Source organism: Grus americana, chromosome 16 (genome assembly GCF_028858705.1).
Source record: "Grus americana isolate bGruAme1 chromosome 16, bGruAme1.mat, whole genome shotgun sequence".
In the NCBI taxonomy this organism is placed as follows: Eukaryota; Metazoa; Chordata; class Aves; order Gruiformes; family Gruidae; genus Grus; species Grus americana.
The window spans coordinates 2,464,004-2,487,814 of NC_072867.1; the positions used below are offsets into that span (position 1 = coordinate 2,464,004).

Below are 23,811 nucleotides of genomic sequence, written 5' to 3' on the forward strand. Positions count from 1 at the left end.
TGGGATGCAGAGGTGCACCTCCGGCTCCAGGATGACCTGCGGTGTGAGGACAGACACTGACCCCAGGGCTTGCAAATAAAAGCTGAGCCAGGCTCAGCTCTCTGATGCTTCACCCACTTGTGTGATCAACTTCTGCTGGCGCCTTTTCTTCTGCACCAGAGGATACCGCTCTCTGGCATTCGTGTGCTCCAACAGGCATGCGTTGGGGTACTAAAGCCCAAGAAGTTAACGAAGGTGAACAAATCTCGGTTGCTTAAGCCCCAACAAAACATTGTAAAGAAACACTGGTTTACATACACGTTAATTTGACATGTCATTGCATTCCTTCTTCAAAGCATCAAGGCATACTCTAGCTATACCAAACTTCCTTAAACCCAATATTTCCATGAATTGTTGAAGAACCAGCAAGTTCTGCTATGAAAGTCCATCACTAAAGCAAAATTAACCACTGTTGATCCTCCACTTACTATGTCTTCAGCCTCCTCCAGAATCAAAACCTTCATGCACATAACAAAGAGGGAAGGACTGAGACTTAGGGTAAAGTCCCAGCGATGAAAACATTGCTGTGATCATTCAGAGATCTGGGAGCCATTTCTGCATCAATTTTCTGCTAAAGGATCAGTTTTATCTTTCCTAGTATCATTCATATGACCAGGAACCTCAGCCCACTGTTTACAAAGATGTTCATGGAGCCTTGCAAGCATTTGGGTTTTAATGAAAAGCCCTTCAGAAAAAAAAGTTCTTTTTCTGAAACTTAAAGGGGAAAAAAAAAATACTGCAGTAACTTCAGCAAGGGAATGGCTGTGCATTGTAAGAAATTTCAGAACCCCAATCCAATACTGCAGAAAAACATAATGAAAAACACTTTTATTTTAATTGAAAAGAAAGCATACAGATATTTCGATTCTCATCCCCTTCCTTCCCCTGGAAGGGAGCATAGTAATAAAGTACTGCAAGAAATTCTCATTTTCCCCCTTGCACATGGAGAAACTCTCCTCGGACGTTCTCTTGCAAATTAAAACCAGCATTCTTCCAATAAGATGTGTAGAGACTGAGAAATAGGCTTCTCCTTTTCAAAATTAAATGAAAGCATCTAAACAGAACAATTCCCTGTTGGTTTTTTCATTACACATTTCTGCCTGCAACCATCCCAGCCTGGCTGTGCAGCGGGATCCTGCTTGCCTGAGGGCACTTGCCAGCTTCAAGAGCCGTCACAACCACACAGCACTTTTAAATGAGGAATTTGCAGAAGCTTTCCAATTGCATTCATTGCAAGTTCACGCAACACCTGTAACTGTGACACTCAGGATTCACTGCGGCCCCTGCAGAAGCCTCGATGCCCAGGGAGAAAAGGATTCATGTAAATTGTGCGTGGGAAAAGCAGTGCTCCCATGAAACGGTCCAACACTCCCCCAAATGCAAGTGCCCCAGCAGTGCTACTGGCATCTTCCTAGCTCTGCACTCCTGCCCTGTCCCTGGCGCTTGCTCAGGCACTTCACAGAACCAGCTTATTAACAGAGGTAAAAACTGGGCCTGCCAGCTTTCTCCGATACCCTCACCCAGCAGAATTTGCTCCCAGAGTGGACAGACAACCACGGCAAGGAGTGTGCAGCTCACATGGAGAAGAGGAGAGGGATAGCAGAGGAGCAGGACCTCTTCTTTTCCAGGACAACCCCCTCCTAAATTATCTTGAGCATCTCTATGCCACTGTATAGAGACCTTGAGCTGGGCTGAGTCCTCTTCCTAAATCAGCAAGAGCAGGTGTCTGCCAGGTGAGTGAGCTGAATCCCATCAGCAAAGGTCCAGTCGGTGGTGAGGACAGGCAGGAGGGTGCCCAGAGCCCTCCCAGCAGCTCCACTGCCCGGGGTAACTTCACCCTCAGAGGGTAAAATCCTGACCCAGTGAAGAAGCCAGTGGCAAACAGCTCCCAAGCATCCCTGCATCTTTCTTGGGAGCGAGCCAAGCTGAACCCTTGGGCTGGGCCCCCACTACAGAATGTGGCATGTAAAAAATAAATCCAGGAGCCCCGAGTATGAACGTCACTCCCTTGCTGGAGGTCTGGTCTAGGGGATTCCTGGCTCCACTGTGACCCTGGGCTGCAGAGAAGAGGCACCGCTTCCCTGTGCCCGAGGGATGTGGGAGCGCTGGACCAGGATCCCGGTGCTGCTCCACCAGCACGGCACTCCCTGATGGGGCTGGCGTGGGACTTTGGAGCACTTGATTTACTTGTCCCACTCACACGAGTGCTCCCTTTTGTCCGCCCCTCCACCCTCACTCTGTCCTTTCCGCAGGACGCCCTGGTCCGCGCAGCCCCTGTGACTAGGGAGATGCTGATGCAGGATCTGGCAGGGACCCGACGTGTCTGAGGAGCTCACTGCTCCCCAGCCTGTGTACGGACATGAAAGAGCAGCAACGCTCTCAACGGGTTTGTGGCCTTTCCTCTGTTATGCTCTCTCCAAGCAGACACGCAGGTGCCTGGGACTACAAAATTATTCCTGCTAGGAGATACCATAAAGAAACAATTTATTTCCACAAGCGTCTCATATGTTCTCCCTTCCAAAAAGTAAGATTGGTGCACGCTTTGCTCTGAGCACTCCGGCTCTGCTCTTAGGGCATGTGCAAAAGGGATGACTCTGGCAGCACAGCACTCAGTATACACACGGGCATCAGAAGAGATCCTGCTTCATGCAGGCTTGTCATCTGAAGATGTTTTTCCACCAAAACCCCTGACCTACTTGGAATTTGTAGTGCTCCACTGACCTCCATGGTAAAGGCTTGTCAGCATTAACAGTGCCCTGTTTTGTGGGTTTGGGATTTACTGCTCTGACCCCACATCCTAATTGCGAAAGCACTTGCAATGTTCTTGGCCCCAGTCTGCACCTTGATCTGGGAAGAGGCAAGCCTTCTTCCAGCCCAGACGTCCCCATGCACCCAATCTTCTTCCCCCATCTCTTCCCAACCCCTCTCTGCAACCACCCCTGTGGTATGGACCTCTCCACCCCATCTCGTGCTCTCCCTCATACCAAGCCCCTGACTGCATGTGAGGAAAGAGCTGCAAAGATGTTGGTAGGGCTCCCATGTTCACCTGGCTGGACCTGGACAACAGCCCAGTGCAGGAGTGCAGGCATGGACCCATACTGATCACTCCTAACACATGGACTGCGTGTTCCCAGCCACCACCTCTGCCAGGGGGGCTTGAAGGGAAACTTCCACTTGGGAAGGTCCATGGAAAACATCCTGAGAGGGGAAAATCCAGGAACTTCACAACCGGTCCTTCTGGGCATGCACAGGGAGTGCCAGCAGCCAGGGATGTCTCACCATCTCCGTGCCCCAGCCCAAGGCCTGGTCACAGGAGACAACTCTTCCTGCAGTCGTGCTCATTCCTGCTGTTTGTGCTAGGGTGTGGGGAACCACTGAGATCTGGCATCAGGAGCCTCTGCCACAGCTGAGAAAGAGACAGAACCCATAAAAACATCTGTCCCTTTGGTGGAACATAAAGGGAAATGTGACCTCCAACCTGCCGGTGAGATGTGTCCCATGGCTACATCCCATGGTAGGAGATGGGAGACTGAGGAGAGCAGAGGAGAGGCCACAGAGTGGGAAGAGGAGTGTAGGGACCCTGTGCCTCATCCAGGCAAACTCAGGAGAGGCCTCCCTAAGACATCTGTGGCCCTCCCACCAGCAGGTCCCTCGGCCCTCAACAAATGATCCTGGTATCTCTAACCCCATAGCACACAGATTTATGGTGGTGATGGGATCTGCCCAAGGTCTCTAGGTTAGAAACAAACCCCACTGCAGGGTTATTCCCACCAGGCACGTTCTCTGGTGGAGCTCTGCACCTCTTGCTTGCGTGATGCTGTGGCAGAAGTTGAGTCCCTTGTCCCAGGCTGTCCCTGTACCTCCTCTCTTGCTGTCATGCCCAGCTCTCCTCCCAGGACAGTCGGGTTCCCCAGTCTGCCCAGTTGGTGTGTCTTCTCCAGCTGCAGCTCCTGCATGCAACGCTGGAAATGGTGCAGGATCCCCAGGGACCAACGGCCACGCTGTTGGAGGCCAGGGACAATGCTCAGGGACGGGGAGGCGGTGGGATGGAGGTACGGATGTTCACTGCGTCTCTGTGCACAAGAGAGGCAAGGGTCAACCTGAGTTTGGAAAGGGCAAGAGCATCCTACACACACCTCCCTGCCGCCCCATGGCTGGTGTCCCCAGAGCCTGCAGCCGAGACCAGCCATGGACGCATGGGGCAATTGCACCGTGTGACTGGGCACACGTCTGTTTTCCGTGTCATCTGGAGAGATGTGATGCACACTTTGCAGGACAGGGCTGGCCTCTGGGGGTGGGTGGGAGGTCCCCATGGATCTCTGCAACCCCAGCCAGAGCAGCCCCTCCTGAAAACAGCCACCAGAAGCCCCTGAAACCCCCAGGCTTGAAAGGGCCAGGAGGAGCTTTGGAGCACTCACCTGCATCAGCTGCTCCTTCAGGGCTCCCAGAGCTGCTGTCTTCTCCATGCAAAGCTGCTCTCGCTGCTGCCTCTGCTCGTGCTCCTGCATGTGGACAGGAACACAGGCAGCCCACATAAGGGGTCTACGCGTGGATGGAGAGGGGCAGCTCTCTAGGAGACATCCCACCACCCCGTGCTCCAGGACACAGACTCCAAGGATGTGTAATTTGGATTCATCCAAGGGCTGATGCCTGTCATGGATCCCATTGACTTCACAGCTGCAGAGAGGGGCAGGGGGTTTTGCAGCTGGTTGAGAAGAGGGGAGAGCCTGGCAGCTGCCGTCCCCAGCCCAACACCGAGCCCTTGGCCGCTGCGGGGTGTCTCTGGGGGCTGCCAGCCCAGCAGTGCCCCAGCTAAGATGATGGATGGGCACAGACAGGGCAAAAGAGTCACCAAAAGCTCCCAGCCTCAAGCCACCAGCTCTGCATCACAGGCAGAGGGACCAGGGCAGCTCTCTGGGTCAGACACCACCGGTCCAAAGCCCACCCTGGCTCCACAGCTGTGCAGGGTGAGACCTTCCTCCCCACCCCTTGGCTCAAATCACCTTCCTCCTCTGACTGGTGGGCTCCTGGGGTCCATCCTCCTTCCACAGCTCCCCAAGGTGATGCTGAATTTGCTCTCGGAGGCCACGCAGGACATGGAGCGCATGGCTGGGGGAGAGCAGAGATGAGCCAGAGGAGATGGGTCACGGGCAGAGAGGAAGAGCCGGCATGCCGAAAGCACCGAGCGGCTCCTCTACGAAGGATGCCCGGGGGTTGCGGGGCACAGGAGCCCGCGTCACCCACACTGGGCAAGCGTGGAGCACCCTGCGGTTACAGGACTCACCTGACCACTGCCGGTGAAGGGCCCTGCCCCGTGGCATTGTCAGGGAGGGGGTTGTGCCGGCGTGGGCACACTGAGGTGGTCCCCATGGCCTGGGACCATCCAGCCTGCCCTGGCACCACCGGCTCCCATGGGTGGCTCAGGAGCTGCTCCAGCCGCCGCAGCCGCGCTCGCAGCCGGGTGCTCCCGACAGCCCTTTCCTGGGGGAGCAGCCACCGAGAGAGAGACGGATCACAGCAGCGCCTGCACCACCCAGATCTGCCCCCGAGTCGGCTCAGCCTTGCACATAAGAACTGTTGGCTTCACAGCCAGGTCGGAGCTTCTAGGAAAGACCTGGAGCCACCGTGTACAGCCAGGGCTGAGCCGGGGACGCTTGGCACGAGCAGGGCAAGCATGGAGGCTCCCAGAAGGGCATCTCCTCTGCTCTCCCAAGGCATCCCCAGCTCGATGCACAGACCTTGCCCCTGCGAGGCAAGCTGCTGAGCTTGCTGCCCGATGTGCCCAGCAGACCCCACCATCCCTGCACAGCCCCTCTCATGCCTGGGTGACCTCGGGGAGCTGCACACCTGGGCTGCTGTGCTCCCCAGTGCTGCTCCCCCTCCCTGTGAGAGCCACAGCCCCCAGCCAGCCGAGCAGAGCCGGCAGTTTTGCTGTGGTTGACATGACCAGCCGTGGTGTGCCCCGGCAGCTGCCCCCTGCCCAGTGGGGTCCTCGTGTGAACTCAGCTCCAGGGCACTGAGCTGGAGTTATCCCGTATCCCCACCCATTCCCTTCTCCCTTCCCCAACCTGCTCCAGGGCCTCGTGGAGCTGCTGAAGGGCGTCCACCTTCTCCTTCTGGAGCAGCACGTGGAGCTGGTGCAGGGCTTCCTGCCTCTGCCGCAGGAGGGAGCGGGTACGATGCTCCAGCTCCCGGAGCCTCTGCAAGAGAAACTGAGGTCACGTCATCCTGTTTGGCAGCCCACAGCCACCCTCCAGGTCCGGGAAGGCTCTTCCCAAGGGCAGTCTCCATGCAGGATGCCCGAGTCCCTCCTGGCCAGGGTGGCACCACCTCAGCCTGCTCCAGCGCAGGGCGTAATGCCCCCCCCAAGAGCTGGGGTTTGGTGGGGAAGTGTCGCCAGCATGGGGATCACCACCCCAGGATCACTGTGCAGCTGCAAGCCCTGCCTGCTCCTCCTGCCTGCGCCCAGGACCCCAGCTCTCCCTGCCTCTGCCGGGACTCTCCAGGGACCTTCTGACCTGCAGACCAACAACCCCAGCCTGCGTACAGTGGTTTACCCAACAAATTCTTGTCCTCACAGCTCCAACCTCTCAATAAAACTTCCTGCAGGTAAATATAGTTTGGCTCTTTAGGAATTTGGGCAGCACCGAACACTTCCCATGGGACATGTGCACACCTGGATAAGGGGCTTAGTCTCTGACAGGGGATGTGCGCCTTCCGAGGGTCCCTCCCGTGTGACCCTGGGCCCACTGGAAAGCCATGAGAGCACCGACCTTCTGTAACTCCCGTTTCTCCTCTTGCAAAGCCGATGTTTTCCTTCTCTCCTGCTCCAGCCCCTCCCAGCAGACCGCACAGGCCCTCTGCCCCTGCCGAGACTGGAAAATGCCCCTTTTCCACGTCTTTACCTCTTCCAGGAGCCAACTCTGGCCCTTGCGGCGTGCGCAGGAGCAGCACATCTCTTCCCTCCCAGAGCAGAGCCGGTGGCCAGCACAGCCCCCTGCATCCTGCTGTCCCCCAGCCCACCATGGGCACCCCAGGACCACATGCCTGAAGCCCCCCCCCCCCCCGTCCCGACCTGTCCCTGCCACCCGTGTCTCTGCCTGGCCAGCCCCTGCTCTGTCCGTCTCGGGGTCATCTCACCATCCTCTCCAGGTCCGTCGTGTCCCAGTGGCAGACGTCCTGGGTGGGCGCCAGCAGTGCCCGGCCAGCCCTGCGGCAGGGACACCGGCACCCACATCCCCATCCACACCGCTCCACAGGCAGAGACCCCAGAGGGTGCCCACCCAGCACCCCGGGGTCCAGGACCCTCCTGGGCTTCCAGAGCCACCCTGTGCTCCCAGGGCACTGGAAGGGATCAGTGGGCATGCCTGAGCTGAGCCTCCAGCCTCAGCACGGGATCCGTCCCTGGAGCCCCCAGCGTACCTGGCTCTGTCCCCTCTGCTCCGGGTCCCCTTCGTACCCGATCCCAGCTCTCGTGTCCCCTCCTGGCTCCTCTGCAGGGACCAACGCGGTGACACCGGCTGCCCCGCTGCGTGCTGGCAGCCAGAAGCGGGGTTACAAACTCATTAGCTCCTTTCTCTGTGGATTCCCATGGCCACCACGTGGGACCCAAGGACCAGGGCCAGGCTTGATCTCCTGGCTACATCCCCTCTGCTCTCCACACCCTGGCAGAAAGCAGAGCCAGGAGCCATCCCCTCGTCCGTCACTGACCACCCGGTGTATCCTGCCAGAGTTTCTGCTTGGCAGCAGAATCGCCCATCCTGCCGTACCCCACAGCAGGGCACAGCCAGCCCAGGGACGTACCTTGCAGGGCAGCACGGCTCTCTGCTTCCCACGCTGCCACCAGGACTGAGCCACTCCTCCTGGGCAGGATGACACGTCTGCCCAGGTTCCGCATCGACCAGGGGCTCCCACTGCTGTGTTGGTACCTGTGGGGAAAAAAATTAGCATTTTAAGGGAGAGCCCACACACCCCAGACAAACCCCAAGAGCAACTGGAGCTGCTCCCTGCCACCGTGCCCTGCATGCAGCTCCCTGCTCCTGCCCAGACAGAGGGTCCCTGGCCCAGCCATGCCCCTTCCCCCTGCTTGGTCCCGGTCCTCCATCCTCCTCCAGCACTGCCACAGCACCCCGCAGCCAGCCCAGACTCACGGTGAGCCGAGCAGGGAGCTCTCCTCTGCCTGCTGCCCGCTCCTTCCTTCTCCGCATCTTCCACAGCAAGGGTGATGTCCCCTCCACACCGTCCCCAGAGAGCCGGTGGCTCCTGCCATCTCAGGCCCAGGGACTTTCTGGAGGGATATCCCCTGGTCCCAGCTCTGCTGTCCCCCGGCAAACCGCCTCTGGCAGAGCCCCTCCTTGCCCCTGCCCCGCTCCTGCCAGCAGAGATGGCTGGGGCTCTCCAGGGACGCCCAGGAGCCAGGTCTTCACCAAGCAAGGCAATGACCAACGGGTCTTCCCCAGAGCGTGGACCCCCATGGGGAGAAACCTCCCGGCCAAGGGCCAGCTGTCTGGAGGGGGCTGGCCGGGGACCCCGGCCACTCTGGCTCAGCCTGGATATCCTCTGTCCCAGAGACTCCAGGCTCTCCCTCCTCATCAGAAGCGGAGACTTGCCCTGCGAAAGTTGCCTGCCCCGTTCCACCACCAACTGTTGCTGGACATCCAGTCTTCTCTCTGTGGGGAACAAGGACTCATCCTGCCCAGGATTATCTCCCTCAGCAGGGACATTCCCAGTGGGCTCATCTTCCTCCTCCTCAGAGGACAGCAGGGGCTCCACCATGCCCTCCTGAAACCTGGCAGCAAAGTCCTCCGTGCAGATAGAGCTGGAGCTGCTCCGGTCCCCTGGGCTGGGCTGGGAGCGGAGGAGCTGAGCCAGCCCCCAGCAGTGGTCCTCCCGTGGGACAGGGCTGGTGTCACCCTGGGGACACCTGGCACGATGTCCTTCCAGCTCTGCATGGGAAAGCAGAGAGCCATGAGCCTCCCCTGTGCCCAGACAGGGATGGGAAGGACCATCCCACCCAGCTGGATCTGAACCAGCAGTGCCTGTTCTCACCGGGGAGCATTTGGTGCGCCCCTAAGCTCAAACGCTGAAGGCATCTCACCATCTCCAGCAAAAGCCTGAACCTCAACTGCTTCCAAAAGAAAAAGCCACAATTTCATCCTTCTTTTTTTTCTTTTTTTTTTCTTTTTTTCTTTTTTTTCTTTTTTTTTTTTTTAAACCAGAGTAATTTTTCACCATGAGGGATGCTCCCAGGCATTGCCACGGCAGCACAGCTCAGCAGTGAGTGCAGTGCAAAGGCTCGCCAGGGCAGCAGGGCACAGGGGTGGGATGCTGTCTGCTCTTCTACCACGAAAAATGGGAAGCCGCTGCCTGATGGAGAGTCCCGGTCCCAGACTGCATCTTGGCATCTTTGCAAAAGCCCATCCGACGTTTGTGTGGCAGCCCCAGGTTCCCGGGGAACAATGTTGCTCTCCTAGCACTTTGCTATTTTGGTCTCTGCAGTGCGCTGTTGTTTTATTTAAATAGCGGTAGCTGCAAAATCCTCTGCCTGAGCATCAGTGCGCCTGCTAATCCCCAGCGAGGCATCGCTCTGCAGCTGGGTTTGGGCCTGGCGGGTGGGGAGGCAAAGCAGAGCTGAGAAAACACCAACTTGCCCTGTCCCCACTCACCAGCCGCCCAGGAGCCATCCAGGAGGGTGTCAGGAGAGATGTCACCGTCTCTGCTGCCGCCGGTGCCCCGCGCACCCGCACCGTGCCGCTGCGGAAGGGAGAGGGGGCATGGGGCACTGCCGGTGAGCAGCGGTCATGCAACTTCAGTGCACCAAGTGTGGGACAGGGCAGGAGCACCCCGCTCTTGGTGCTGCATTGTCCCCTGCTCCCCAGCATCTCAGCCCCACGCTGTGACCCCCATCCTGTGCCCCACACCTGTCTGACCCACGCATCAGTGAGGTCCAGCCCACGGTCCCGGCGTTCCCAAGATCCTGCAAACCGCGGCTGCTTCCCTGGGTCCAGCTCTGCAGAGAGGAGGAAAGAGGCGCTGCTGGCCAGGACGGAGCAGCAGGTCTTAAAGCCCCGGGGGGGCGGGGGGGAAATCCCCCATGTCGGGGGAGGGGGAACGAACACTCCCGTGGGGACAGGCAGGGAAGGCAGCAGGCAGCAGCCCCGGCTTCTTGCACCCCGGGCTTGAAACTGCTCCGCTACGGAGTGGCTGGGACAAGCCCGTCCCCGGCAGCACGGGAGCAAAGGTGTGTTGGTCCGGGGTTGGGGGAGAGCGGGGCACCCCCCTGCCCTGGGTGCAGAGCTGGGCACCTGCACGAGCCTTACTGCGTTTCTGGCCTTTGGAGGCAGCCTCCTCCAGCTCCGTGCCTGCTGTGCCACCGGGGCCTGCGACACAAGGCAAGGTGAGGGTTAACACGCTCTAGAAGCCCCCCATGAACTCATTAGGCTTCAGAGTGAACATTTCGAGAATGACACAGCCCAGCCCACCCACCTCCCGGTGTCTCGGTGCCAGGCGACGGGCAGATTTGCAGGCGCTGCAGGGCACGGGGGGGGGGTTGCCTTTCGTTAAAACCGAGAAGCCGTCGCGCTTGCTGCGCCCAGGAGCTGCCGGGCCCTCGGCCTGGTGCAGCCAGAGCAGGCAGGGAGGCTCCTCCCCACCGCTGGGCAGGCTGCCGGCACGGGGGTCCCACTGCCGGGGTCCCCCACCCCAGCCCTGACCTGTGCTAACCTGGCCGAGCTGGGCTGCGGGATGCAGGACGGCAGGCAGGACTGCAGGCAGGACAGCAGGCAGGACTGCAGGCAGGACGGCAGGCAGGACAGGCAGCGCTGTGTGTGCCTGTCACCTGGCAACGCCACAGCCGGCCAGTCTCAGCCTGCCCTGGGCTTCCCCCACCCACCTCCGCAGCCCCTGCCCGGAGCCTCCACCACCTCCCCTGGGCCTCCTCTCCTGAGCCACCTGCCTTTGGCCACCTCCTGCCCCAGACAACATCCCCTGGGCAACCAAGCCAAACTCCTTCCCTGGGCTCCTTCCCCCGGGCCACCTCTCCTGTTCCTCCTTCCCTGGACCTCCTCCCCTGGGCAACCATCTTCTCCCTTGGCTAACCTCCACTGGGTCATCTCCTCCCCAAATGATCTCCCCTGGCCTTTCTCCCTCCCTGGCTAACCCCTTCCCTGGTCCTCCTTCTCCTCTAAGCTCTCTCTCTCTCTCCTTGTCTCCTGGAGAACCTCCTTCTACGGGTACCTATCCCTGGACCACCTCCCACATTCCCACTTTCCTGGACCTCCTCCCCTGGGCAACCTTCCCTTGGACACCTCTTGCCTTGGACAACCTCTGCTGGACCATCTCCTCTCCTGGTGCCTCCTTCCCTTTGAGCCACCTTCCCTGGACCATCTCCTCCCCTGGGTAACCTCCCCCCTGATCCTTCTTCTTCCCTGAACAACCACACCCCTGGACCTCCTTGTCCTCTGGGCCACCTCCCATAGCCCTCCTCCCCTGGGCGACCTCCTCCTTTGGACAACTTTCCCTGGGCCATGTCCCCATCTCTTCCCGTATGTCTCTTTCTCCTCTGGGCCACTTCCCTGGCCACCTCACCTGCCATCCACCACGTGCCCAGATCCTCATCCATGCCCAGAGCTCACCCACCTTGGGGTTCCTGCAGGACCCCCCACCTGCAGCCTTGAGGAGCGAGTGACAACCTCAGCACCGCGGCTTTTAAAACTCCCGAATCCAAGTTTTATTACCGTGTAGGAGAAGAGGGATCACTCACAATATATTGTTCAAAAAGAAATACATTCAACAGCATTTACAGTGGAATGACATTAAAATCCTTTTGGGGGGGAACAGAAAGAGCAGGAGATGGTGCTCTGATTAAGTGCTGCTGCTAGATGATCTCTGGAAGATAGAGCGGTTTTTAAAATCAGCCTAAAAAACGAGGGATGGCTGTTTTGGGGGGTCCTCCTCGCGCTCCCCCGAGCTCCGCTAAGCTGTGCAGGGTCTGCGATGATGATTTCTAGACAGACGCAGCCATGGGGTACATCAGACAGGACCTCTCGGGGTCCCAGAGCCCAGCAGGACCCTTGGTGCCAGCACTTACTGAGCAACATCTCACTCCCCGCTCTCCTCTGCTGCGGGAACGCTCGGATCCTGCTTTCGGGACAGCCCGTGCAGGAGCTTCTCACCTCTCCAAGCTCTCGGGTAACTCTTGCATTGACAAAGCAAACACGGAAAATAAGGCATTTTGAAGAGCTCCGTTTCTAGCCCATTTTACAAAACCGATTCAGGCCTCGAGCGGAACAAACCCGCCCCGGGGAATCTCGCTGCCGTCACACACCAGCCCAGCAGTGTGAAGGTTTAGTGTGGAGCATCCTCCCCTCTCCCAGGAAGGTGAAAGCCCAAAGGAGATCTGCACGCCCTGGGGCCGGGACACCCGGCAGCTCTCTGCATCCCACAGCGAATGCAGCAGTTTGGATCATTTCAGAGCTGCAGCGGCTTTACCGAGCCACGGGCAAACCTTGGGGAAGGGTCTGCAAGGAGCAAAGACTCCAGACCGGCTGCTGTAACACCCAGAGCATCACGCTCCCGAATGCAGGGGATACCGAGTGCCGCCCTTCAAACCCCAAACGCACCGTTTCTAGAAGGGAGTATCTTTGTGACACCTTATGAACGCGATCGCATCCAGCTTTGGAGCAAAATGTTGCGTCTCTACTTTGGGAATTAGTCACCATCACTCCTACACCGTACTGCCGGGACAAGCCTAGGGAAATCGTACTCGGGCTACAAAAACTCAGACACTTCTGTCTTCATTATTTTTCATCTATTGTGTACCATAGAAATTTAAGCAAAATAATTTTATATATATTTTTGTATATATATATATATAAATTAGAAGCAAATAAATAAGATTAAAGGGTACATTGAAATCAGTGGGTGTTGCCACGCCAATAGCCACTCACTACTGTTACGCCGTACGGGGTCTATATATACTGTACACGTAGGTGTGCTGGGGGTAACGGGCGCGGAGGTGCTGGAAGAGAAGCCGATCAGGAGGAGACTGATGGTCGAGGAACCTGATTGCATAAGTGTCCCGTGTGCAGCCTGGGTATTCCAGTTACCATTGCCTCAAAGTTCATTATTGCTAATTATCTCCCAACGTGGATGTGACGTCCAGCTAGGGGCGGCCTCTGACCCCCGGGAGGCAGCAGTCACTACGATATGATGAAGATCCGGAGAAGACGACATCAAAAATGAGATCCGACGGGGCAAAGGCGGGTGTCCAGGTCTCCCTGATGCTCTCTGGCCCAGCGGATCCCACCTTCGGGATCACCGCCCCCATCCTCACCTTCAGCGCTGGGGACCTGCGTGGCCGGTGCCCGAGCACCGCTCGCTCCCGGTCCTCGCCCATCATGGGCAGCGCTTGCTCTGCTCCTCCCGGCGCGTCCAGGGCCGCAGGAAGGCGATGGCAGGCAGGAGGGGTGAGCGGGGGACGTGGGGCTCCCCCGGCCCCACGCTCAGGCTGCTTCAGCGACGACCTGGAACTGCTCCTGGGAGGCACCGGCCCAGGGTGGGGGGAGAGGGAACGGAGCCAGGCGCCGGGCTGCGGGTGCGCTCCAGGCTCAGCCTGTGCCCCCCCCGTGCCGGGGCACTGCAGACCAGACCTGTCTGGCTTCATGGGGAAGACAAGAGGGATGGGAGACCCAGGGCCAGGGCTGCATCCCAGGGAGGCTCCGTCCCAGCGGCACCACGGCATCTGCTCCCTGCCTCCTGCCCAGCCTCGGGCAGAGCTCAGCGCAGAGATGCTGCCGCAAACCCGGCACCGAGGTCCAGGCTCCTGCCAGCCCCCGGGCTAGCGAGATGGAGCGGGAGAGAGCCGGTACACGGACCCCGGAGCATCGCTGGGTCTACAAACCTCTTCGCTCTGTGTCTGCCAGGCATTCCCAACCTCAGCGAGGCCGTTTCCCCCTTCGGATGTGGTTGCAGGAAAACCAAACCAAACCTCACTCAAATCACTCTCACAAAGCATCATCTTAAAGACAGCTCTAAGCCTTGACTAAACACGGCAGACTGCGGGGAATCTGCTCAAACGCTTCTTTAAAAAAAAAAAAAAAGTTTTAAAAAAAAAAAGTTTTTAAAAAAAAAGTCACCAGCTGAAATATCCTAAGTGGTGTTACTGGGATGACTGGGCACTGCAGGAACCATCAAGAGTCTCCAGGATCAAGTGCCACGGCTCCTGGAGACAGACTTCTGAGCAGGACGCAGTGTTGTTCGTGTCCATCTTTAAAGGAACTTGAACCAGGAGCAGATTTTTTAAAAAAAAAAGAAATAATCCAGAAAGTCCACACACAAATGGGGGGGAAAAAAAAAGTCAAATAAAAGAGCTCACACAAATGCACGGCATCCCCACAACGCGAGCATCTTTGGAAGTCGACGTCTCAGCTGATAAAGCCAAGGCGTTGAAAGATATAGGCAGCAACTCCTGATAGCAATAAATATGCTAGGCTAAAAACGAACCAGATTCACGTGTCCTCGTTCCTAATTAGTCGCTGAAAAAGCCATCATTAAAAAAAAAAAGATGCTATTTCTTAGTGCGTAAAAAAATAGGTTTGGAATCCCTGTTTAGATTTTCTTTTCAAATTTCTGCATGTATTGACTCCGTGTATGTACTTGCACTGTTAACTGCCGGCGGGACGCTGCCAGCGTGTCCTCACTGTCCCTCTGTCTGTCCCAGCGAACGGAGGCACGGGGCCGGCCACCCCGGCGCGAGCGGAGCGCCTCAGAAGATGTCGGGGCACGCGCTCCAGTCCTGCTTGTCCTTGGCCTCCCAGTAACCGCCCTTGTAGACGCAGATCAGCTCCCCGGTCACGGCATCCACCTTGCGCTCAAACCACAGCGGGATGTAGCCTTCGTAGTCCTTGCCTGGCCGGGGAGAAGCGGGGGGTAAGGGCTGCTTTTCCCGGCGAGTCCTGCGCTCCCCCCAGCCGCCCGAATCGAGGCGGGGTCCTTCCCTCACCCCCCAAACCCTGCGGGGTCTCCTCACCGCATCCCCGCAGCGAGACACGGCCGGTCGCTGCCCGCCGGCATCCCGAAGCATCTCACCTTCCTCCAGGGCTTCCACGGCCTCGGCCTCCCTCCTCCGGCGCACGGCTCGCTGCTTCTCCTCCAGCCGCTGCTTCTCCACGTTGGCCTCGTCCCAGCGGCCGCTCTCCATCAGCCGCTGGTCGGGTCTCAGCCGGCTGTCCGTGGGGGCCACTCGCTCCTCGGGCTCATTCAGGGTGAGGGCCAGGTCGGAGAAGAAATACATGTTCTCGGCGTTCTCCCTGCGGCAGGAGAGCCCCGATCAGGACGGCGGAGGTGGTGCTTACCTGGAGCAGAGCTCCCCAGCCCTTCGCGCCCTTGCGTCTCACCCCAGCCCCACTGATGCTGCTCGTGCTACCCCAAACCAGACGTGCAGAGATCCTGTGGGGAGCCCTGCCTCCCACCCTCTAAGCGGAGATGCTGATGACGCCTCGATGGGCGTCTTGGAGGGGAGCAGACCCCTCCTCCATCGGCTCCAGGCAGGGAAGCTAAAAGCCAAGCCTACGAACTCCCAACGCTGACTGCACAGTCGAGACACGGAACAGCGTCACCCAAGAGCTGCCAGAGCCCCGACTGCAGAACTGGTGGCACCAAGCAGAGGACACTTTCCACCAGGGACTCTTCCAACAGAGCATCTCCAACGTGGGGAGCGGCTGTGGGTGCTACCAAAGGTTGGACAGTGGTTTGGTGTCCGAGAGCAGCGCTGCTGCGGGTCAGAGTGTTGAGAGAGGGCTGGTCCCTGGAGAGCTGAAGTGAGCGGTGGGACGGGACGGCCAGGGACTCACCAGCGAGGTGAAGCAGCCAACACATCACCCTGCCACGGCCAGCAGCCCAAAAAACTGAACCAGTGCCCCTGGCTGCCCAAAACCTACCTGCCAGGGTTCCCCAAAGCCACGCTGCCCTGGCAGGGACCTGCTCTCCCCTCCTGCTGCGTGCTCACACCCTGAACAAGCCACCCAGCCACCCACGTCCTGGTCCCCTCCCCGCGTCCTCCGGACCGGGCACACCAGACCCTCCATCCCGCAGGGCTCGGGGTGACACCATTAATCCCCGTCCGGCTGTTGCACCCCCGAGCACAGCGCCCCGTGCGAGGAGGGGACTCACGGGAGGGGGTACTTCTTCCACAGGACCTTTGGAGACAGCGTCTGGTAGACTGTTTTCTGTTTGCCCTCCGTGCTGGTGCTGCCGTGGCTGCTCTGCACGATCTTGGAGCACTCCATCTTCTCGTCCCACGTGCCGGACATGACGTAGTGGGCTTTACCGTCGGCGTCGCTCACCACTCCTGTCACCTGGCAGAAGGAGACGGCTCTGGTGGCGTTTGGAAGTGCCCGGAGGACAGGGGGAGGTGCGGGGAGGCAGAACACCCTCCGGGTGCCCTGGCGCCGCGTGTCCCCACACATCAGCTGTGCCCAGCGCAGGGGGGAGCGTGGGCCCACCCTGACCGTGCAGGTGGGTCTCCGGCCCGTCAAATCCTCCCCCGGTCTCAGCGCTGCAGCTCCAGCAGACGCAGAGCCGGCACGGGGGCTGTGCCTGGAGGTCCCCCCGCCCTCCCCGGTGGCCCCTGTCAGCGCAGCTCCTTGGCCCTGTGCTGGGCTCATCCCAGCTGCGGTACCGGGACCCCGTGAGGCCGGCTTGGAGGGAAGAGCCAGGTCTCACCCCGCGCAGGGCTGCCAGAAGGAGGAGGAGACACCCGGACACGTACCTTTCGGGGGACGTCTCTGGAGAAGTAGCTGTAGGGGGTAAATTTCAGCTGGCATTTATCTTTTGACTTATGGTTAACAATCTCTATTTCACCAGACTAGATGAAAAACACAGAACCACAGCGAGTGAGAGACGTTGCAAGGAGACAAATCAGGCGTTAGTTGTAGTGCAGGTACAAATCACCACCAGCTGCAGCATCCCTTCTGGCTGTAGCCGCCGCTCCAGCCGCCCCTGTCAGCCCCACGGCTCGCCAGCAGCAGGGTAAAACCCATCACGCGCGTGACCACCCCGCCCCACGGAGCTGCTGGCCTTGGGACGAGCCATCAGGAGCTCCGAGAAGCCTCCCCCCATCCCGCCAGGGAATCCCATCGTGGCAGGATAGGCCCTTCCAGTCCCCCCGCCCTTCCCCGGAGCCGGGCCAGGCCAGGCAGGACACGTCACCTCGGAGCCGAAGCCACCGACCTGGTCAATCCAGAGCTTGCCCACGATGATGTTGTGAACGGTGGAGGTGACTTTCCTCCAGACGTAGTGATTCCCGCTGGAGTGAAACTCGAGGTGGATGGCGCCTGCAGAGAGAGGGGTGCCCCGAGCTCAGCGAGGGCAGACGGCGGGGCAAGGCTGTGGGCACGCTCCCCTGCGGCACGGCACCCCCTTGGCACCACGCTCATCCTGGGAGCCAGCCTGGTCCCTCTACCTGCACCTCCCACCCTCAGCCCCCAACCAGGGCTGGGGCCGGAGTCATCCCTCCCCTTGCTGCACGCTCCGTGTCTGCCGCCGTAAGGGAGCTGCAACACCCACGAGGCCCTCTGCCCTCTTCCACCCCCCCAAAAAAGGGCTGATTTTAAAAGCAGGTCAGAAACGTGCTGCCCAGTTGACTCTCAGTGTCACGGGACGGGCCAGGCACCAGCAGAGCTCTGGGACCAGCCCCGGGCGTGCACCCAGCCCAGCGACAGGCAGAAGACACCTAAAACCGGGGAAGGAGGCAGCTTATTGCATCTGGCTGCCAGGGAGAGGGGTAAAAGGGGCAGCAAGCTAGCCTTTAAATATCTTTTAAGGAGAAATCAATTCACGGGCAAGCAGGATGTTTCCAAAGCACAGCCAAAGCAGTCTCCCTTTGCAGCTGGCGTAATTTCCATTTCCAGGGCAGACGAGTTATCGTTGGATTGTCTGTGATCGGGAGCACAAATCTGCGCTCCCTACATGGCTCGGGGTGGAATTCACTGAGCCTTACGTGCGCCCAAGGGACTGGCACGTTGCTTTAACCTCCTGAGTACCGCCGGAGCAGCGCAGGGGAAAACCCAAGCCCTCTCGGCACGAGTCACCTACCCAGTGGCATGATGGAGAGGTATTTGCCCCTGAACTTGCTGGCGATCGTGATTTCCTGCCACAACGTCCACCCTCGCTTGGAGTAGACGTGATGGGCGGCTGCCGGGGGGTGGTGGCTCACCTGGGGGAGAGGAGAAACAGCCCGTAAGGTCACAGCCACCGGCACCGGCCAGCCCTGGTGAGCACCCGGCTATCACAGTGTGACTCCCAGGAGAGGCGATGGCTCCACACCAGCTTTCGACTTGAGGATGCTCCACTGCGCCAACCTGAACCTCCCAATCTTCTCCTGGGCATTGGGGTGACCTCCCGTGAGGTTCCCCGACAGCACGCGGAGGTGCACTGAGCCCCTGCCGGGATTTTCTAGGGCTCGTTAGCAAAGCCTCAGCTATAAAAAACTTAACTTGAGCAACTACTGCTGTGAGATCGATGCTGTCCTGTCACCCCAGGACATGGCCCTGCTCTCCAGGGATCCTGGCTGAGAAACAGGGATGTGCCAAAACCCAGCCTGGATCCCCAGTAATCCCAGTGTAACGGTGTCCCTCCTACCAGCAGCAGCTCTGCCTGGGAACCCCCGGGGGACACCGGTCCCCAGGCTGGCCGAGACACAGGGACCTGCCAAGCCAAGACTCCAGCTGTGCCCCTACAGACACGCTGGGCTGGAAAAGCAGATACGACATCCTCCGCCCCGGGATGACGCGTCAAAGGAGGGTGCTCACGTCCCCCAGCACTGGAAAAGCCACCCACAGCCCAGGTGGGAGCAGGACACCCCACGGCGCTCCGGCACGGCACACGCCGCCCATCACCGGGAACCAGCTAACCACGGGGCCCCGAAGGCCACGCCACCGAGTTCGGAGATTATTTGCACCGATGTAATTACAGGCTGAGCGCCCCGAGCTACTGGATTACAAACATGAGCAGAGAAAAAACCTCTCCATTAAATCCCACCATCACCGGCAGGAGAAAATCCTATTTGGATAACTGGATTTCAGGCACAAGATTATCAACGCTTTGCTCGGCGTGTCGGCAGGCTGAGCGGCACATGCAGCACCCAAGGGAAGTTCAGAGCAGTGGGAACGGCGTCCGTCTGTCCATCCCGCCCTGCCCGCGCCAACCGCAGCACCAGGGCAAGAGGCACCGGCAACGCTGCACCGGCGCAAAGCCGCGCTGTCGCCGATTGTGCCCTTTGAGATTGCTCCAGCAGGGAGACGTGGAGGCTTCGCTCACGGACCAAAGGCTCCGGAGTGCTGCAACGGAGCAGGTTTGCTCCGAGTTACGACAAACCGACGTTTGGATGAAGCTCGTGTGCCGTGCCGGCGAGGGAGGGACTCAAGGAGCAGGCAGGAGGGTTGCACCAGGGGTTCAGCCCGGCTTGCAGCTCGGCTAACACGGAGGTGTCAGAAATACCAAAACTGGGTCAGATGTAGCAAAATCAGGAGCAACTGGAAAAAGTAATCCAGGGCAGGTTGTTTATTTGGGAGGGGACAGGGATGGAGGAAGGAGGGCAGTGAAAAGGAGGGTGAAGGAAAGAGCAAAGGGATGGCAAGGTGTGGAGCGATGTGGTTGGGGCTGTCCGGTGGTACCCGACGGGCAGCACTGGGCTTCCTCACCGCAGCCCGAACGGGGTAATAAACCAGCCTGTTGTTCTGACTGTACCCGGGGAGGATGAGGGGTGCTGCTGGCTAAGGACAGATCGAACATCCTGGTACCGTCAGCACCGTCCACCACTTCCTAACAGCGGGCTGAGCAGGTGAGATGGGGCACCAGGGGGGTGTGGGAGAAGAGAGATCCCCCATTCCCCTCCACCGCACAGAAAGCCCGCTGGGGAACCTGGCTGTGCGGTGGGGGAATCGCTGCCGGCGAAGGTGTGATGCTGCTGAGGTGAAGGCGTGATGCTGCTGAGGTGAAGGCGTGATCCTGCTGAGGTGAAGGCGTGATGCTGCTGAGGTGAAGGCGTGATGCTGTGCCGAACCCGAGCGCTGTGCCGGGGGATGCCTGGAGGGATGCTGCCGCCTCTGACCTGCCTCCAGGAGCAGCGAGGCGCTGGGCAGAGCAGGAAGGGCGGGTTCGTTCACGCTGCAGCTCATTACACCCTGGTCAGCAGCGTCCTGGCTCGCTGCAGCCCAGCACACGAGCTCCCAAGGCTGGGACAGACCAAAGCTAGCTGACGTGGGGCATGCAGCTTTGGATGGCGCAAAGGCACAGCAGAGACACAGATCCTGGAGCTTATCGACTGAAGGACCTTTCCGTTTGTCATGAGCAAGGGGGCACGTTTCCAGGAGACCCCACGGAGCCTGTTCACCGTCACTGCCCGGAGCAGCGCAGCGTGAGAGGGACGGGATGTGACGGGAGGTGCCGTCCTGCCTCGGGCCAGGCTTGGGCACCACGGAGGGGTTTTGTCCGCACCTACGCGTCCTGCAAGGAGCTGCCGGCAGAGCGTGGCACCTGCTACGGCGGCTGCTCCAAACCTGGGTACGAAGGGCCGTGACTTGGAGAAGATGATGAGGAACGAGGGACAGAGACAAGCTAAACCACGACAGGGGCACATGGGGATGCTGGTGCAAGCCTGAGCCCCCTCACTGCGTATTCTCAGCACGCCCTATCCGCACGTCTGACATCTGCTGTGAGCATCACAGAGCACAGCACGGCCTGCCCGGGTTAGCAGCGAGACCCTTTTCCCACGCAAAGCTCCTCCAAAAAGCCCACAGGTCTCAGGGCAAGGTCTGCTGAACGGCTCTGCAGATCTTGGACCCGCACCAGCCTCTGCGGAGCAACAGAAGTTTGTGATTTTGTTTGATGCTTCTAAGCACTGAAAGACGTGACAGTGGCTCTGCTCCCCAGACGGCACAGCCAGCCCTGGAGAAGAGAGAGCCCCCACCAATGTGATGTCCTGCCTGCAAGGGGGGATAAATGGCCCCGTCCCTGCCCAGGAATCCAGGACGGACCAGCCAAGTGTGCTAAATATTAAACGGTCGATTTTCTTCACAGGTCGCAACTCATTAAGTGCTCCTGCTGTTCGACCGATGCGTGCCAGATGTGCTCTGCGGTTAGAGCGTGGGGCGGTCAGAGGTTCTCGGGTTGCCCCCAGGCTCTGACACTAAAAATTTTCAGTCCAAGAAGAAAGAGAGGAGACCCCGAGACACCCTCCAGCCCAAAGACACCCTGAAAGAGGGAGGAACCACGCCAGAGCTCACGGGCATCGCTGACACGGCTAGGAGGGAGCGCGGGTGAGGAGAGCTTCTCCCTTTCTGCTCAGGCGCTGGAGAGAGGAGAGGCACGGTGATGGACACCTTTCTCCTCCCCTGCTTCCCCACCCCCTGCTCTGCACCGGGTACGCTGTCCTCCTGCTTCTGAAGAACGGCTTGGGCTGCGCCTGCTGCTGCTTCTGCCACCACCACCAGCAACCCGCCGGCCAGGAGGAAGGCTCAGTGCGAGGAGACGCTGGGTCTCCTTCAGGGAAGGGCTGTTTTGGCTGGACACGAGCAGCGGGGCGGACACGCAGAGCCCTCCGCAGACCCCGGCTCACCTGCTCGCACAGGGAACGGAAACCAAACTCCTCCAGCCGGTCGAGCTCATAGGTTTCCCCCAGCAGCGGGTTGAATGGCTTTGCGGTGCGGTGGACAGTCGTCGAGTAGGAAGACACCGAAAACGCAGCGACGAAGCACATCTGCTCCGTGGAGCTCTCGCACTTGACGGCTTTGTCCAGCAGCTCGTGGTACTCCAGGTCCTCCGTCAGCCTCTGCAGCATGGAGAGCGGCTCGTTGAAGTTTACCTGGAGGGGAACAGTAAGGGTCAGCGAAGCAGGAGAGATGCCAAGCCGGGCACTTCACCCTCTGCCTTTTCCCCCAGCACCGGGCCCTGCTAACCACCGGCATCCCACGCGTCTGGCTCTCCGAGCACGGTGCAACGCGCTCCAAGACTCAGGGATCCAGGGCGGATGGAAACTGCCGACGCGAAGCAGCAGCCCCGCAGGGCAGCTCACGGCGCGGGGCTGGACGTGCCACGGCACGCTGCCTGCACGCTGCCTGCACGCTGCCTCTGCAGCGTCACGCAAACGTTAAATAAAGGCAAGGAACACGTGCCCTGCTCTGCTCCCTGAACCGTACCACAACAGCACAGAGGCTTCGAAGCTCCCAGCTGAGCAGAGGTGTGCCGGGGAGCTGGCAGCCTCACGAGCTGACCAGGTGTCGTCCCAGATACCACCTTGCTCCGGTGATGGAGCACCAGTGACCCCTAAAACGAGCCTCAGCAGCAAGCCCAGCTCCCCCCTGCCTCCCAGCCAGCATCCCACCGGCCACGAGCAAGAGGCGACACGGGGCAGCGATGTGCTGCTCCCTGGGCTGCCCTCCATCGCCTCCCAGCAAAGCCATCCCCACGCCGGGCTGCAGCCCCGTTACTCAGAAAACCTCAAAAAGCCCCATTTCGGGGGTATTTCCCTGCTCCTGGGACTGCAGCCCCATGACAGGACCCAAACTGCACGTGCGAGCTAGAGGCAGCGGCGGCACCGCTGCCCCGCGGGGCAGAGAGCGGAGGGGAAGAGCCCGAATGGGTGGTATTTCCACCCCCAAGTCATCGCTTTGTCGATTAGAAAACTTTGCCGTGCGTTGCCAGGTTGGACAGGCTGCAAACATCTCTGTAAAAAATCCAAACGGTTGATTTTTGCGATATTTTGTGTTCTGAAAAGAACTGAAATTAAAAAATTGAAAGGAAGACGGAGATACTTTGTCTCAGGTGGTCTTCTGCCTTGAAATTCACTTTTTACTTTCAGTTCAGAACAAAGAGATAGATGTATTTTAGAAGGAGCAGATGCTTGAAGGATGGGAGAACCACTTTTATAAGCCACGTTACATATTTCATACTAAAGAAAACAAAGTCCGGATGATTCCACTCGGGCATTTAAGTAGCAGGGATCTTACAGCATCTGAGAAAGAAGGAGCTGTGTAGAAAGGGCAGCATCACATCCACACAAAAAAGCGAATCACAGCCGGCTTGAGACAACTCTCGGGAGAGATGCAGGTGGCACGAGGACAAAGCCGGCAGCTGCACCCTCTCCACCGGCACCACTCGGGCAGCGGCAAAGCACAACCCTTCCACGGAGGAAGGAAGATGAAGCCACCCAAAACGCAAAACCCCTAAAGCTGTTTTCTTCCTTTTCAATGCTGCAGGTTGGCTTGTTGAGAGGAAAAATTAAGGAGCCGTTTTTCAATCCATCACGTCCCCCAGGAAGTGGATGGGGTCTCGGAAATGCTCCTAATTTGCCAAGAATCGGGTGAAGCACACGGAAGGGGAAACTGCCATCACCGGTGTGTGTAACCAGCGCACCAACGGTTTGTAGTGTCATTAACCGCATTTCCGAACAGCCCTCCCCGAGCCGGCTGCTCCGCTTCCTTCTCCTCCTCCTTCGCTCCGTTTACCGCAACGTCAGCTCGGAAGCTCTCGTTCGGCAGCTCCGTCTCGATTCGCAGAGCTGCTGGCTTCTCCTGCGCTCCAAGCACGTGTACTACGGAGAGAGAATTTAAGTGGCTGTTGAAAGGAGATTCAAGTGCCCCTTGTTGCCTTACCACGGGCTGCGTTCCTCGGGGTGAATCTCCCAAAGAAACGCCACGTGCGGCTGAGCTCGTGGGGTGCAAAGCATCTCCCCACCTCTGTGTCTGTACGGGTATCAGTGAGGAGCCGCCAGCG

General features: G+C 59.1%; 2 protein-coding genes across 5 annotated transcripts in view; both read right to left on the bottom strand.

Annotated features, from left to right (window-relative positions):
- Positions 1-931: 931 nt before the first annotated feature.
- LOC129213763 (uncharacterized) lies at positions 932-10,839 on the bottom strand. Its single transcript, XM_054844401.1, has 14 exons — positions 10,762-10,839; positions 10,359-10,418; positions 9,960-10,048; positions 9,705-9,792; positions 8,190-8,984; positions 7,843-7,967; positions 7,462-7,532; positions 7,180-7,249; positions 6,813-6,914; positions 6,108-6,239; positions 5,324-5,520; positions 5,043-5,148; positions 4,458-4,541; positions 932-4,112 (listed from the first exon to the last, which is right to left on the bottom strand). Exons 5-14 carry the CDS (start codon positions 8,812-8,814, stop codon positions 3,801-3,803), a joined length of 1,824 nt encoding a protein of 607 aa, XP_054700376.1. The 5' UTR covers positions 8,815-8,984; positions 9,705-9,792; positions 9,960-10,048; positions 10,359-10,418; positions 10,762-10,839; the 3' UTR covers positions 932-3,800.
- A 918-nt stretch (positions 10,840-11,757) lies between these two features.
- Positions 11,758-23,811, bottom strand: part of OSBP2 (oxysterol binding protein 2) — a 121,912-nt gene continuing 109,858 nt past the window's right edge. For all 4 annotated transcript variants that reach the window (XM_054844399.1, XM_054844398.1, XM_054844396.1 and 1 more), the window contains 7 exons: positions 21,656-21,901; positions 18,133-18,253; positions 17,269-17,372; positions 16,808-16,903; positions 16,210-16,394; positions 15,127-15,347; positions 11,758-14,946 (listed from right to left, as the gene is read on the bottom strand). In XM_054844399.1, coding sequence (XP_054700374.1) covers positions 14,804-14,946; positions 15,127-15,347; positions 16,210-16,394; positions 16,808-16,903; positions 17,269-17,372; positions 18,133-18,253; positions 21,656-21,901 — 1,116 coding nt within the window. In that variant the 3' untranslated portion in view covers positions 11,758-14,803. The remainder of the gene's footprint in view (positions 14,947-15,126; positions 15,348-16,209; positions 16,395-16,807; positions 16,904-17,268; positions 17,373-18,132; positions 18,254-21,655; positions 21,902-23,811) is intronic.

Excerpts from the sequence above, each read along its gene's own strand:
- LOC129213763 (XM_054844401.1), bottom strand. The coding sequence starts at position 8,814 with ATGGTGGAGCCCCTGCTGTCCTCTGAGGAGGAGGAAGATGAGCCCACT. Across the intron at positions 5,521-6,107 it reads TCCACGAGGCCCTGGAGCAG|GAAAGGGCTGTCGGGAGCAC; the intron begins GTTGGGGAAGGG and ends CTGCTCCCCCAG. Across the intron at positions 4,113-4,457 it reads TGAAGGAGCAGCTGATGCAG|AGACGCAGTGAACATCCGTA; the intron begins GTGAGTGCTCCA and ends TCTTGTGCACAG.